General features: G+C 33.2%; 1 protein-coding gene across 1 annotated transcript in view; it reads left to right on the forward strand.

The window, feature by feature from the left end:
• The window catches only part of LOC130453604 (uncharacterized), a 30,106-nt gene extending 15,763 nt beyond the window's left edge, over nt 1-14,343 (forward strand). Inside the window, exons 7-11 of the mRNA XM_056826333.1 lie at nt 2,391-2,480; nt 2,616-2,727; nt 3,519-3,615; nt 6,407-6,586; nt 13,845-14,343. Of these exons, the coding sequence (XP_056682311.1) occupies nt 2,391-2,480; nt 2,616-2,727; nt 3,519-3,615; nt 6,407-6,586; nt 13,845-13,946 (581 nt within the window). The 3' untranslated portion in view covers nt 13,947-14,343. The remainder of the gene's footprint in view (nt 1-2,390; nt 2,481-2,615; nt 2,728-3,518; nt 3,616-6,406; nt 6,587-13,844) is intronic.
• The last annotated feature ends 2,605 nt before the right edge of the window (nt 14,344-16,948 follow it).

Below are 16,948 nucleotides of genomic sequence, written 5' to 3' on the forward strand. Positions count from 1 at the left end.
CTGATATAGGTTACACTAATACTATCATGTAATACATATTTCCATATTGTTCCCATCATGATAAAGACATATAACATACATATTCAATCTCATGAAGATTTATAATATAACTTATAATTTATAATATAACTATTATAGTAGAAGATGTCAAGTTTTGATCTACACTCAGATTTTTTTTGTAGCTTCCTTGACCATTGATAGTATGTTCTTCATGTGTTACCTTGGAAGCTTTATGATAATGGTTTAGTCCTCCACAGTTGATCATTGTATAATATTTCTGTTATAGTCTCTAGTTATAGTGGCTCTGCTCACTTTTTCTGAATTCATCCTGTTCATTGTTCCTTATGGTATAATAGTAATCCATTACAACTATATTCTACAGCTTGTTCATTCAACCACTAAATAATGGACAACCCCTCAGTTTCCAATTCTTTGCCACTATAAAAAGAGCTGATAATAATATTTTGGCATAGTTATTTCCTTTTATTCCATGTTTGATCCATTTGGGATCCTGAACCTTTAGTGAGATTGTTGTATAGACCTTTGGGTATTGTTTCATATAAGTCTCCAGAATGGTTGTATCGATTCACACTATCACCAATGAATTTTATTAGTGTTACAATTTTCCCACCTCCCCTTCTACATTTATCATTTTCCATTTTGGTCATGTTAGCTAATCTGAAGGGTATGAGATCATTTTTCAGACTTGTCTTAATTTTCATTTCTCTCATCAATAGTGATTTGGAATTTTTTAAAATATGGCTATGTAAAGTTTTAATCTCTTCTGAGAAATGCCTATTCAAATCCTTTGACTATTTTCTCAATTGAGGAATGTTGTGTATTATAAATTTGACTCAGTACTCTATATATTTAAGAAATGAGACTTTTGTCAAATACTTGCTATAATTGTTTCCTCAGAATTTGTTTTTTCATTTCTAATCTTAAGTACATTTGTTTTATTTGTGCAAAACCTTTTTAATTTAATGAAATTAAAATTCTTTTTTAATCATGTATGCCAATGGTTTATTTTATTTTCTCATAAAACAATTTGTCTTATTTTATTAGTTCTATGGTTTTCTTACTTTCAATCTATTCGTCCCTTGCTTGATTTTCATGATTTCCAATTTGGTGTTTAATTGAGGATTTTTAAATTTGTCCTTTTCTAGGATTTTTAGTTGTATAACCAATTTGCTTATGACCTGCTCTTTCTCTACTTTACCTGATATGAGCAATTAGAGATGTGAATTTTCCTCTAAGTACTGCTTTGGCTACATCCTATGAATTTTGATATGTTGTCTCCTTATAATCATTCTCTTTAATGAAATTATTGATTGTTTCTATGATTCATTCTTTAGGCAAAAATTTGTTTATATCTATCATCTATGTATATGCCATATACATAAATTTATTTATTGGCAAATAGAGAAGGTTTCCTATTTTAGCTATAAATATCACTTGTATAAATGGTTCATTAGAAAATACCTTTTTCCTGGGTACCATCAATTACTTTCATTCCTTTTGCATTGTGAAACTGTGAACATTTGGAGTATCACTGTCATTGCTAACAGAAGGAAATCTGGTTCATCCTTATGAATCTGAGATCTGGAAGAATGAATACTGGTGAATTGAGCAACAGTTGGAAAATGAATGCTGTACTTCAGGGGCTGACTTTTTTTTGGCTGCCAAGTACCAACAATTAATATGATTGTTGTTCAGAGAATATTAGAACCTCTGGTGTGAGGGCTTGCTGAACACTTTTCAGGGCTGCTTATCTACCTTTGGTGTCTACTTGTCACTCAGCTCTCATCTGTGGTTCCATGAAGCTGTAGCATGTGGAGCAGCCTGTTAAAACTGAACAGATGGGTTAAGTTAGGTTGATATCTACTCCAGGCTTGTGAATACCTCCTCCTGGAATAGGTGGATGAGAAAATTTGCTTCAGTAGCCATGAATGTAGCTGAAGTAAGCACTGTGGAGTGCGTAGAGTTTGGTTGGACATCTAAGACACTAAAGTCATTTAGGTTCAGTGTCAATCATCTAGGTTCAGTGTCAGTCATCCAGACTTTAGTCTTGCCACAGGATTTAGATGACTCTGGAAGAAAGAGTGAGGCTGACAATTTTGTGCAACTCACTTAAATCCAATTCATACACAAGTTAAAATGTTACCCTGTGATGTCACTGGTACTTTTCAAACATAAGGATCACCACCACCGCTGCCAACTGATTAATCAACATTTTTGACTGTCTCATCCTTTTAAGTCTTCTTAAATCTAGCTTTATTTGTTTTTAACTGCCCTTGCAGCAGGACTAGTATTTTCTTGGTAGATATCCTAGATCATCAGTCTTAGAAGGAATCTCAAAGACCACCCACTTTAATCCCTTCATTTTGTAGGTGTGAAAAATGAGGCACAGAGAAGATATTCAGATAGTTACCTTCCCAGCGGTGACTTCATGGCTTCTGGCTCTAAAAGCAATACCATAGGTAGGTTCTTCACTTTATAAGATGTCTAAGCCTTGGTCAGCAATAGTAACCAATGAAAGATTGCTGTTGTCCCTTGCTAATCCTAGTAAAATATTGGTGTACTGTTGTACTCATTGAATTATTTATTTTTCTTAGCGACCCCAATAAAAAAAGAAAAAGAAGAAGAAGAAATAGTAGTGGAGGAAGAGATTATTAGCACTGGAAAACCTACAGAGGGAAAGGCTAAAAAGAGATTTTCCTGGTTCCGGTAAGAGATGTACTTTTTATATATGGATAACAATATTCTTAATAAACAAAACATTTTATTTCTCCTGGAATTTACCTCTTTGGCTACTGTTTGCTATGTTTTTTGCCCCTTTCTACAAAAGAACATTATTTATATGAATTTTCTCAGTTGTTCACATCTTCCTCAAATGGAATAGAGTAAAGGTGTCAAATTCACAGTTTATGGATGTGACCCAGAGAGATCCATTTCTTTTTGAGTCTGATAATAACAACTTAGTGGGAAAAGTATAGGACATGGAATCTGAGTTATCTGCATTCAGACTGGAGTTTTATCACCTAGTCATGTGTTCAAATTCAAGTATTTTCTGATCAATAGGTTACAGACTTCCCATCTATAAAATATTACAAGTTGACATCTAGCGTTACTTCAGATCTAAATCAGTGACCCCATCACTCCTTACAAGACAAATCATGTATTAGTTGTGTTTAATGTGGAGGAGGAAGAAGTAGAGAAATGATATTGTGCCATATGCACACATATTTAACTTAACTGGCTTCCATATCTAGTTTTATATTTTTACCTATAGCGCCAAATTTGATCTTGCCCCTTCTCTAATACATGTGCTGACATAGCACGTATCCTACAAAAAGTGTAACTCCAAACTCTTTTAACATGTAGCTTTGTCTTTTTTTCAGAATTGAATTCATGAAATTTTTATAGTGTGCATCTAATTAAGATCCTTTTTTGTGTCATAGTAGAATGTATTTTGTATTTTAATAATTATTTCCCTCTCAAATGTTTTATGATTCTAGCAATATCAAAGAACGCAAGCTGTGGAACTTCTTTCATTTTAAAAAACATGACAAACAAGTAAAGAATGTGCACAAGTGGGAAGAAATTGATCAAGAGGTAAATTTTCATTATGTTAAATTTATCAAAGATTTAAGTTTGTTTCCCCATTTAAATTACTAGAGAGTGAGCTTTCTCTTGAATTAGAAAACTATAATTTACCTTGGATTGAGGAGTTAACATTCTGTCATAATTATTAATCAGTATGCATAGGAATAAAATTAACTGAGTAAGGAGCAAAAGTACCATAGCGGCAACTGTTTGGCCTTGAAGTCTCTTTTTTGTTCCCAGAGATCATTCAAGAACCTCTCTCAAGAAAAGGGAATGATTAAGAACTCTTAAAACATTTGAATTCTCTGTATTTGGATGTTCTAAGGACAAAGGATAATTGATTCAACTTTTGGCCTCAGAATATTGTTGGCTGAAAATTTTCTAAAATGATGGCAGAGAGTATTGAAATACACTTAACCTAGAGAAAAGTGCAAGTTGAATTGTTATGGGCTGATGCAGGTAGGAAGTGATAACATATTAGGATAATTTTCCCTCCATGAGACAGAAGGGGTCTCTGAAGGGGCTGTACAATTTTTAAAAAATAACAGGTAGGTAAAATGGTAAAAGTTTACCAAGAAATACCACTGTCAGTTGTTGGCAAAATAAGAGGAGAGATTGCATGTGTATGTCTTGATTGACTGTGCCTGTGTTACTGAGCAAAAAAAAGAACATGAGAGCCACAGATGGGCCAATATGACAATGAAGGAAAATAATAAATGTTGAAGGGGATATGGCAGAATTGGGACACTAATGCATTGCTAGTGGAGTTGTGAATTAATACAAGCATTCTGGAGGGAAATTTGGAATTATGAGCAAAGGGCTTTAAAAGAGCACATATCCTTTGATCCAGCAATACCACTGCTGGGTTTGTACTCCAAAGAGATAATAAGGAAAAATGCGTATACAAAATATTCATACCTGAGCTCTTTGTGGTGGCAAAAATTGGAAAATGAGGGCATGTTCCTCAATTAGGGAATGACTAAACAAATTGTGGTATATGTTGGTGATGGAATACTATTGTGTTATAAGGAATGATGACCTACTTTATTTCTATATAAACTGGAAAGACCTCCATGAACTGAAGCAGAGTGAAATGAGCAGAACCAATCGAATGATATACACTGAAAGTGAAACATTGTAGAACTATCCAACATAATGAACTTTACTACTAGCAGCATACAATAGTCCAGGACATTCCTGAAGGACTTATGAGAAAGAATGCTATCTATATTGAGAGAGAGAACTATGGGAATAGAAATGAAAAAGAAACTTAAGACTTAACACTGGGAACTTGTTTATATGAATATATGATTTGGTGTTTGAGCTCTATGGTAAAAATGAATAATATAAAATTAGATATCAAGGGATAACATTTGTACAATCCAGTAGAATTGCTTATTGCTTCTGGGAGGGGAAAAGGGAAAGAAAATGAATCATATAAACTTGAAAAAATATTAAAAATAAAAAAAGAATATGAGGTATGAGGTCAATTGAGAAAATATCTATTGATCTTCACACACATATTTTTACACATACATAAATAAATAGATACACATGTACATATGAGTAAGTCCAACTAAAGATTTCATCACCCACCAGGCATTAGGAGGTATTTCTGACCTGCCCAATTTTGTTTGTGCTCTAGCTAGCAAGAATAAAATTCTGAATTGCCTCACATTTGGAATTCTTTTGAATCCTCCAAGGATGGTCCCATCTCTTAATAGATACTGAAAAAGGACCCCCACAACACTGTCTAATGGAGATGGGCATATTTTTTTCAATTTTCTATTACTTATAAAATAATAAATGGCAATAAAATACAAGCTTTCCTCCAAACCTAAAGGTGACAACATCGAATATATTTAGCATTTGTAATCATGATGGTCAACTTGCCAAAATCTTGTAAAAAAAAAGTAAGATTTGTTTCCATTTACTTTCTAGAAATATTACCCATCAGTAGAAATAGACAAAAAACTAGGATGCACTTTAATAGTTCCTGACCAGTTTCTCAACTGATATGGTAACCTCAATTGGAAAGTTATGGATATCAGACACTGGAAGATGGAATTGGGGACTTGAGGGTTCTTTGCCTTTATAAGAACCATCACTAGATTCTAAAGTTAGCTAACACCTAGCTAATCTAACTTCTAGTCTTAGAACCTGGTGATGACTCTTCCTCTGCCTCCCATGACCCAGAAACCCCAGCAGCTCCTACCAGGCCAAGTTGCCTCAACTTCCTTCCTGGGTGGATATTGGGTAAAGAGGCCTGTGTTCCTGGCCAAAGAAGAGACAAAACTACCTGGATAAAGGTAGATTTTAGTTCAATTTATTTTGGCCATGGAGAATAACTGAATACACTTTGGATGTAGATAATTTTCCTCTCATATTGTCTTAACTTGGAGTAGGTGGAAACATTTTAGTATTAATACATTCCCTTACAAAGTCATCACTCCTTAAGGGAAAATATATCGAGTATTTTGCCTGTTTTAGAATAATGCTATTTTTAAAAAGGCTCCAAAGTATTTTCATTGCAAAAAATAAAGTTTTTTCCTGGTTTACAAAACTCACTTCAGATCTCTTGTTGTTCTGTGAATTTTTGACATACAGATGAAAGAAAAGGGTGGTGGGGATAAGAAATACAGCAGCCTTGAAAAGCAAAATTTATAAAAAAATGAACTGTGAAATGAGGGATGATTTTGGAACAAATGGTCTCTAAGGCTCCTTTGAGTTTTTGCTGTCTATGGTTATATTAACATATAGCCATGGAAGCTTTTTAAATATTGTGTCTCTTGACCTCTAGGTATTGGAAGATTACTGTCCTTATTCTACTGAAGCCCCTAAAACATTGCCAACAGAGTGGACAAATATTGAAGTTGGTAATTGGTTATGGAGCATTGGAATGGAGGAGTATGTTGTAAAATTTTATTGTAAAGGAATAACTGGTGAAAAACTCCTTACACTGGACAATCGCTCGCTAAAAGTAAGTTCAAGATTGACTTTTTTTTTACAATCCATTAGACAACATATATATATATATATATATATATATATATAATCACTAATTTTATTGAGAGAGTATATAAAACATAATACAAAAATGGGAAATCCTATGGATGATCTATTTGCCAATCTTATGGTTTTAAGGAAATCATGTTAACTTCCTTTTGAATGTAGTATCAAGGGAGATTTCTTTTTGATTGTGATTTGTTAAATTCCCCCCTCCCCTTTTTAGTATTCCTAACATGTGGTCATTTCTTTTTATTTATATTTATTTATTTATTTATTTTTAAAAACCTACCATTCCATCTTGGAATCAATCCCCATGTATTAATTCCAAGGAAGAAGAGGAGTAGGATCTGGGCAAGGAGTGGGTAGTGAGTGACTTGCCGAGGGTCACACTGCTAGCAAGAGTATCAAGAGTATGTGAGGGGGCATCTGGGTAGCTCAGTGGTTTGAAAGCCAGGCCTGTAGATGGGAGATCCTGGGTTCAAATTTGACATCAGACATTTCCCAGCTGTGTGTGACAAGGAAATCACTTTAAAAACTGATATATATTAATTTAAGGTAGCCAAGGAATTCAGCTATGTAATTCCTAAATGAAAAATCAAGTCATCAGTCAACCTTTTATGGAGTTTAATTACAAACAGGAGGAAGAAAGGAATTAGAGATAGAGAGAGAGAGGGAGAGAAAAAGGGGAGAGAAGGGAATAGGGCTTAAATACCTCTTCTGTTTAGGCTGGTTAGGCAAAAGGCCCAAGCCCTTAGATAGCTGAGGCAAAGAAAAGAGATCAGTCCCTATCACTCACGTGACCAAAATGGAGAAACAGTCTCAGGAGCCTCCACCTCCAGCTTCCTTCAGAGCAAGCTTCTCAGAGCACAACCTCTCAGAGCAAAACCTCTCCAACCAACCCCCCCTAGTCCTCAGACCCCGCTATCTTTAAGGAAACCATCCAAGTTCCCTCCCCTCAGTTCTCACATCTACCAATCACTGTCCATGTCTTCCCTGTGCCAATGGTGGCTCTAGCTTAACCCAGGACCACCCAGAGGTCTGTGGCTTTGCACATGTCTGTCTGTTGAATATTCTCAAATAATTAAATCTTGATCCTTTGCTGCAGCCCTTCCTAAATCCTGTTACCCTGAATAGGGTGGAGATTGGAATAATTAAATTTTGATATATGCTGCAGCCCTTCCTAAATCCTGTTAGGACTGAGTAGGGTGGAGATTGTAATTTCTAAGACCTGGTTTTGTCATTCCAAGTATCTCTATTGTATCAATTCTAAAATCAATCATGACTCAAAGAACTTCCTGTTCTATGCTTAAGCATAGGTCAAAGCCCTTTCCCTTGTTCAGCAAAAGGTTTCTGTCCTAAAGTAATCTTAAGAAGGGAGGAGGAGGAACCTCCCATGCCAATGGGGTTCACATTCCAATAGACTATCAGTAAGAAATTTTCCAAGTATGAAATTTCCCAATGGTGAAATTTCCAACATTTATAAGTCTAAGAAATTTTAAGGTTTACATGTGTGACTATGGGTAAGTCACTTAATGCCCATTGCCTAGCCTTTACTGCTCTTCTGCCTTATAACCAATACATAGTATTGATTCTAAAGTGGAAGATGAGGGTTTTTTAAAAAAAGAGTGGTTGGTATTCCGGGTAAACATGGTGGTAGTCTAGACGCACGACTTCCTCTTCTCAGTACCCACTCATAATAGACTACCTCAAAAGACCAAAAATCCAAATTCGTAAGAATGAAGAGACTCTACAGTAGGGCCCAGCATTAAAGCTATGTGGAATTTGGGTATTTCCACAGTATAAGGGGGTGAAAAAGCTCCCTTCAAAATGTGAGCTGATCTAACCTCCCCCCACTCCACCTACGGAACCAGAGTCAGAGCCAGCTTGCTCCTGAATCAGCGAATGAGTAAGAAGCACCTCTAGGTCCTTGGGAACTAACTAAGACCAGAAAAGACCTATCCCTGAGAGCAGCTACATGTGAAACCCCAGCAGCCTGAAAAGCACAGATCATGGGTGCTCCTGGGAAGATATCACAGAGAAGGGCAGCAAACAGCAGAAGCTGCGGAGATTCAGGAGCTTGCCTCGGGCAAAATCATTGCTCCTTAGCTCCATACACAGAGTTCCTTCCCATCTCACTCAGATTTCTGACTAAAATGGGAAGGAAAAACCTCTACAGTGATGGTAAATTGTGACCAGGAGCAACAACCTCCCTCCAAGGAAAACAAAAAGAAGTTATTGACCCTGGAAAATTATTAGAGGAAAAACTCAAGCTACAAAGGAAATACAAGTGGCAGCTTCCACACTAAAGGACCACAAAACCTAGAACATGCTAGGCAAGAGAATTGGGTCTTCAACCAAGGATCACCTATCCATCAAAATTGACTATATACTTGCAGGGGAAAGTATGGGCATTCAACAAAATAGAAGATTTCCCAGTATTTGTAAAGAAAAAAACAGAACTATAAGTGGAAAGTTTGATATCCAAACACAAGATCAAGAGAAACATGAAATGGTAAATAAGAGAGGGAAAAGTGGAAAAAAATTTTTATTCAAACTTTCTTTTTTAAGGGCTTAAATTAGATCAAATTATATGTATTAATATATGGGGGAAATGTTATTTGTAACTCAAAAATTATATTCAATATCATGGTAATTAGAAGAATCAGTCACAGGAAGAGACTGGGGCATTAAGGGGCTATGAGATGATATGCAAAAAAGGGGGGGAATCAAAGATGGCACCAAGAGATACTTCAAGAAATAAAATAAATAGTATAATCTTTATCACACAAAGATACAAATGGGCAGGGGAGGGGAAGAATACTCTTATTAGAAGGAGAGAAAGAGAATGCTAATAGGTAATACTCTGAACCTTACTCTCAGTGAAATCAATTCTGAGAGGGAAGAAAATCTAGACCACCGGGGTCTTGAATTCTATCTTATCTGACAGGGAAAGTGAGAAGGGAAAACTAAGGTGGGTAGGTTGGAGAAAAGTACAAAAAGGTAGGTAAAGAGAGGGGGGAGGGAACGTAACAGACCCTAAAAAAAAGAAGGGAACAAAAAGGGAGGGGCCAGAAAGGGAAGCATATTAAGGGAGGGGAATAGGGGAATTGATTAAAAGTAAACCACCAGTTTAAAAGGATGTAGCAAAAGAAGAAAGGACAGAACTAGGAGAGGATATCAAAATGCTGGAGAATACAAAAGTGACAATCCTAACATTGAATGTGAATGGGATGAAATTACCCATAAAATGAAAGCAAATAGGAGAGTGGATTAGAATCCAAAATCCTACCATATGTTGTCTACAAGAAACACACCTGAGGTGAGTAGATACTCACAAGGTTAGAATCAAAGATTGGAGCAAAACCTGTTGGGCCTCAAGTGATAGAAAGAAGGCAGGAGTTGCAATCATGATATCTGACAAAGCCAAAGTAAAAATAGATCTGATTAAAAGGGATAAGGAAGGTAAATATATCCTGATAAAAGGGAGTATAGACAATGAGGAAATATCACTAATCAACAAGTATGTACCAAATGGTATAGCATCCAAATTTCCAAAGGAGAAACTAATGGAATTGAAGGAGGTAATAGATAGTAAAACTATACTAGTGGGAGACCTGAATCTACCACTATCAAATTTAGATAAACCAAATCAAAAAATAAATAAGAAAGAGATAAAAGATGTGGATGAAATCTTAGAAAAATTAGGGTTAATATGTCTATGGAAAAAAATAAATAGGTACAAAAAGGAATACATCTTTTCAGAAGCACATGGTACATTCACAAAGATTGACCATATACTAGATTATAAAAACATGGCAAACAAAAGCAGAAAAGCAGAAATAATAAATGCAACCTTTTCAGATCATAATGCAATAAAAATAATGATCAGTAAAGGTATGTGGAGAGCCAAATCAAAAATTATTTGGAAATTACATAATAGGTTCTCCAAAATTGGCTAGAAAACAAATCATCAAAACAATAATTTCATTGAAGAAAATGACAATGATGAGGTATCCTTTCAAAATCTATGGGATGCAGCCAAAGCAGGATTCAGGGGGAAATTTATATCTTTGAGTTCATATATTAACAATTTAAGGAGGATAGAGGTCAATGAATTGGACATTCAAATCAAAAAACTTGAAAGTGAACAAATTAAAAATCCCTAGAAGAAAACTAAATTAGAGATCCTAAAAATTAAGGGAGAAATAAATAAAAGTGAAAGTGAAAGAACTATTGTACTAATGTAAAACTAGAAGCTGGTATTTTGAAAAAAAAACAAACAAAATAGACAAACTAATGGTCAATCTAATAAAAAAAAGGAAAGAAGAAAAACAAGGTAATAGTGGAGATGAAAAGAGAGACCACACCTCCAGTGAAGATGAAATGAAGGCAATCATTCAAAACTCTATTGCCCAATTATATGGCAAAAAATATGCTAATCTAGGTGATATAGATGAATGTTTACAAAAATATAAATTGCCTAGATTAACATATGAAGAAATAGAATTCTTAAATAATCCCACCATATCAGAAAAAGAAATTGAACAAGCCATCAAGAATCTCCTTAAGAAAAACATCCCCAGGGCCTGATGAATTAACAAGGGAATTCTATCAAACATCAAAGAAAAGCTCAAAGTTCATTTGGAGAAGAACAAAAGATCAAAGATATCCAGGGAAATAATGGAAAAAAAAACGCAAAGGAAGGTGGCCTTTGTAGTACCAGATCTAAAACTATACTATAAAGCAGTAGTCATCAAAACAATTTGGTAATGGCTAAGAGGCAGAAAGGAGGATCAGTGGAATAGACTTGGAATAAGTGACCTCAGCAAGACAGTCTATGACAAGCTGAAACATCATAGCTTTGGGGACAAAATGTAAAATAAATAATTTTGATTACATCAAATTAAAAAAGTTTTGTACAAACAAAACCAATGCAACCAAAATTAGAAGGGAAGTAACAATTTGGGAAACAATCTTCATAACAAAATCTCTGACAAAGGTCTAATTACTCAAATTGACAAAGAACTACATCAATTGTCCAAAAAAAATCAAGCCATTCTATAATTAATAAATGAGCAAGGGACATGAATAGGCAATTTTCAGTCAAAGGAATCAAAACTATTAATAAGCACATGAAACAGTGTTCTAAATCTCTAATAATCAGAGAAATGCAAATCAAAACAACTCACCTCATACCTAGAAGATTGGCTAACATGACAGCAAAAGAAAGTAATGAATGATGGGGAGAAGGGGTGTGGAAAAGTTGGGATATTTGCATTGCTGGTAGACTTGTGAATTGATCCAACCATTCTGGAGGGCCATTTGGAACTATGCCCAAAAGGGGCTAAAAGACTGTCTGCCCATTGATCCAGCCATAACACTGCTGGGTTTGTACCTCAAAGAGATAATAAGGAAAAAGACATGTACACGAATATTCGTAGCTGCACTCTTTTTGGTGGCAAAAAATTGGAAAATTCCCCTTCAGTTGGGGAATGGCTGAACAAATTATGGTATATGTTGGTGATGGAATTACTATTCTGCTCAAAGGAATAATAAAATAGAGGAATTCCATGGGAACTGGAACAGCCTCCAAGAAGTAATGCAGAGTGAAAGGAGCAGAACCAGGAGAACATTGTACACAGAGACTGATACACTGTGGTACAATCGAATGTAATGGATTTTTCCATTAGTGGCAATTCAGTGATCCTGAAGAACCCAGAGGGATCTATGAGAAAGAACACTATTCACATTCAGAAGAAAAACTGTGGGAGTAGAAACACTGAAGAAAAACAACTGCTTGATTACATGGGTCTAGGGGGATATGTTTGGGGATGTAGACCATAAAGGAACATCCTAGTGCAAACATCAACAGCATGGAAACAGGTTATGATCAAGGACACATGTAATACCCAGTGGAATTGCGCATCAGCAATGGGAAGGGTGGGAAGGGGGAGGGGAGGGAGGAATAGTATATGATTTTTGTAACCAAGGATTAATGTTTGAAATTGACCAAATTAAAAAATTAATAAAATGAAATGAAATGAAAAAAAAGAGTATACGAGGCCACATTTGAATTAATGACTTTTTAAAAAATTTAATTTATTTAGTCAATTTTTAGAACATTATTCCTTGGTTACAAGAATTATATTCTTCCCCTCCCTGCCCTCTCCCCACCCTTCCTGAATCTGTTGCTCAATTTCATTGGGTATTACATGTATCCTTGATCAGAACCAATTTCTATGTTGTTGGTGTTTGCATTATGATGATCATTTAGAGTCTACCTCCCCAGCCATATCTGAGTTAAGGACTTCTTGTTTCTAGGCCTAGCTCTCAATTTGCTAAGCCACCCGTCATTCTTTTTTAGAACTCTGTGCATTAAAAAAAAAAAAAAAACAACCCACTGGTAACCAGGAAAGCAGTTTTGTAGTTTTTGAACAGTCAGATTAATTTCACTGAAACAGATTAAAAAACATTAATCATGGAAAATGGCAAAATTTCATTTCATTTATAGTAAATAGAATCTCATATTTTATAAGGCCTAAATTGCAAATCCTGGTTAGTATGATACCTTTGTCTTTGACTAGAGATACTTGATCCATGAAATATGATAACTTACTAGACAAAAAAAAAATTCTACTTGGATTCATTTATTTCCTAAGAGAATAGAATTTTGAGGGTTTTAAAGTATACTTTCTCTCATAACATGTTTCTAGGATTTTCCTAAAATATAGTATTTGATTTAAGTTCCTTTAAGCTGTAAATGTCTGATATTCTGAGCCTTCAATTTTAATTTAATTTTTAATTTTAAAAATAAATTATTAATACATTTAAGTATTGATTGATTTTATTATTCATTCTTTTACTTAAGTAAACAGGAATGTTTTAATTAATTTAATTTTCCATTTAATTTTTTTTCAATTCGGGATTGTTTCAATAGCACAAGCATCATTGGACTCCCATCTAGATAAATAACAATTAATGCATGAAGTCCCAAAACGTTTCGCAAAGGCAAACTATTATGGTAGTTCCTTAATGTATTTTAGGATTGTACGATGTAATTTTTTCTTCATCCAGACCTAGGGAATATTTTTCTATTGTTGGAAAATCTGTGTTCTTTAGAAATGATCCTATAGCAGCTTCATTTTCAGGTTCATTATGTAAAGAATTAGAAAATCTATTCATCTGAATAAGTAGATGCAAAATTACACTTTTAATTTTTCTTTCCAAAGGAAATCGAAGTCAACAGAAAGAAAGACCGCCGGAAAATACTTAAGGCTATTAAGAAAGTTAGAGATTTTTGGGAAAAAAATCATATTTTCGTCTTACTATAGAAATTGATGGAAAGAAGACACAGAACCTGAAAGATATGGCAAAAATGGAAAATGCAATTACTTTTGTTCTTTTTACTTTTCATCATTTTACTTCTATGTTACTTTTGTTATATGAACTTTTAAGGGATTTTACTTCCATGTTACTTTTGTTATATTTACTTTTCATCATTTTACTTGTATGTTACTTTTGCTATATGAACTTTTAAGGGATTTTACTTCCATGTTACTTTTGTTATAGGAACTTTTATTCATTTTATTGTTACTTTTGTTATTATTAACTTTTAATCATTTCACTTCCATGTTACTTTTGTTATATGAACTTTTAATGGATTTTACATCCATGTTACTTTTGTTATATGAACTTTTAAGGGATTTACTTCCATGTTATTTTTGTTATTATTAACTTTTAATCATTTCACTTCTATGGTACTTTTGTTATATGAACTTTTAATGGATTTTACTTCCATGTTACATTTGTTATATGAACTTTTAATCATTTTATTACTGTTACTTTTGTTATTAACTTTTAATCATTTCACTTCCATGTTACTTTAGGTATATGAACTTTTAAGGGATTTTACTTCCATGTTTCTTTTGTTATATGAACTTTTAAGGGATTTACTTCCATGTTACTCTTGTTATATGAACTTTTAAGGGATTTTATATCCATGTTACTTTTGTTATATGAACTTTTAATCATTTTATTAGTGTTACTTTTGTTATTATTAACTTTTAATCATTTCACTTCTATGTTACTTTTGTTATATTTAATTTTAAGGGATTTTACTTCCTTGTTACTTTTGTTATATGAACTTTTAAGGGATTTTACTTCCATAATACTTTTGTTATATGAACCTTTAATCATTTTATTACTGTTATTTTGTTATTATTAACTTTTAATCATTTCACTTTCATGTTACATTTGTTATATGAACCTTTAAGGGATTTTACTTCCATGTTACTTTTGTTATATTAACTTTTAAGGGATTTTACTTCCATGTTAATTTTGTTATATCAACTTTTAATCATTTTATTACTATTACTTTTGTTATTATTAACTTTTAGTCATTTCTTTCCATGTTACTTTTGTTATATGAACTTTTAAGGGATTTACTTCCATGTTACTCTTGTTATATGAACTTTTAAGGGATTTTATATCCATGTTACTTTTGTTATATGAACTTTTAATCATTTTATTAGTGTTACTTTTGCTATTATTTACTTTTAATCATTTCACTTTCATGTTACTTTTGTTATATGAACATTTAGGGATTTTACTTCCATGTTACTTTTGTTATATGCATGTTACTTTTGTTATTATTAACTTTTAATCATTTCACTTCCAGGTTACTTTTGTTATATGAACTTTTAAGGGATTTACTTCTATGTTACTTTTGTTATATGAACTTTTAATGGATTTTACTTCCATGTAACTTTTGTTATATAAACTTTTAACGGATTTTACTTCCATGTTACTTTTGTTATATGAACTTTTAAATATTTTATTACTGTTACTTTTGTTATTATTAACTTTTAATCATTTCACTTCTATGTTTCTTTTGTTTCATTATTAACTTTTAATTATTTCATTTTTAAGTAAGTATTATTTTGATAGAGGATAATTATTGCACAGGTTAATAATTGTTAGTATCATACATATAACATATGAAAAAATGGTTATCATATGCATGTATACTTTTTTATAAAAACCAATATGGAATTTCCTCCATATGACCATACTGTAAAAAGCAATCATTCTAATCTAACAAAATTTTTAGTTATTTTTCCTTTTCAACTTTTCATTGCCACTGCCACCAGCTTTAAAGAATCTGTCTCAAGTACTATTTATTAGTTCATAATTCCAGAGAACTCAATAGGCTTTAGTCAAGCCCTCATGATGCTCTGTTACTTTTGTTTCAGAATCTATATATAAACAAAAGAAATGCATATAAAAATCTGTACATATTATAGATTTCCTGTAAGGATACATATTGTTCATGAGAATCTCCTTATTACCTTACTTTTTTGGTCATATTCCTCTCCAAATCATATTTTAAGAGCTACAAAGTATAGTTTTATATTCATCACTCTCTTATAGAATTTAGTTTAAATTTCTATCAAAGTATTTTAAATAACAATGAAAATAACTTCATAAAACTTTCCCCCTTAAAATTTCAGTTCATTCTCTCATAAAGGTATAAAAGCTCAGTGGAATAAGGATACCTCTTTAGGATTCATACATAGGCACAGGCAGCACTTATGCTTTGGGACATGGGTGAACAGAACACGTTGGAGGGCAATGAAATTAGAGCTAAGAGATATCCCAAAACTATCCTCATTAAGGACATTGTAACATGTAAGGCATCCATTGATGTTAAGTGAGCAGCCTAGATGTAATCATAAAACTGACTGGACAGGACCCTTCCTCCTGATAGGGAATATTTTAATATGGATACTTGCACACACATATGTATTTCCATTTAAGTGTGTATACACATATATACAATAATCTATACTAAAAAATAAGCATCATATGAAACTGAGAAACACTAGCAGCTATCCCAATAAATATAAGAGTAACGAAAAAATACCAACTCTCCCCAATACTATTTGAAATTTTTCTGGAAATACAATAGTAATAAGAAAGACAAATCCAGGACCTAAAGGGATGAAAACAGGAGTATATCTAGTTATTCTTATTTGCTTATAACTGACAGATGTCTTAGAAAATCCTAAAAAATCAGGAGATATTGTAACTGAGATGAGAATTTATAGCAAATTTACATTCTACAAAGTAAACCCTCAAAAATCAATACTATTTCTATATAATAGCCACAAAGATTCAATGGGTAGTAATAGAGATAAAATTCACATTGTAAATAACTATAAATAGCTTCAAATAACATGTTAGGCTCAAACTACTGAAATATACAAACTAATTGTATAAACAACATTATAAAGTGATCCTTGAGGAAGAAAAGAAAACTATAAATAGCTGGAGG

This window comes from Monodelphis domestica, chromosome 4 (assembly GCF_027887165.1).
Source record: "Monodelphis domestica isolate mMonDom1 chromosome 4, mMonDom1.pri, whole genome shotgun sequence".
Classification (NCBI taxonomy): Eukaryota; Metazoa; Chordata; class Mammalia; order Didelphimorphia; family Didelphidae; genus Monodelphis; species Monodelphis domestica.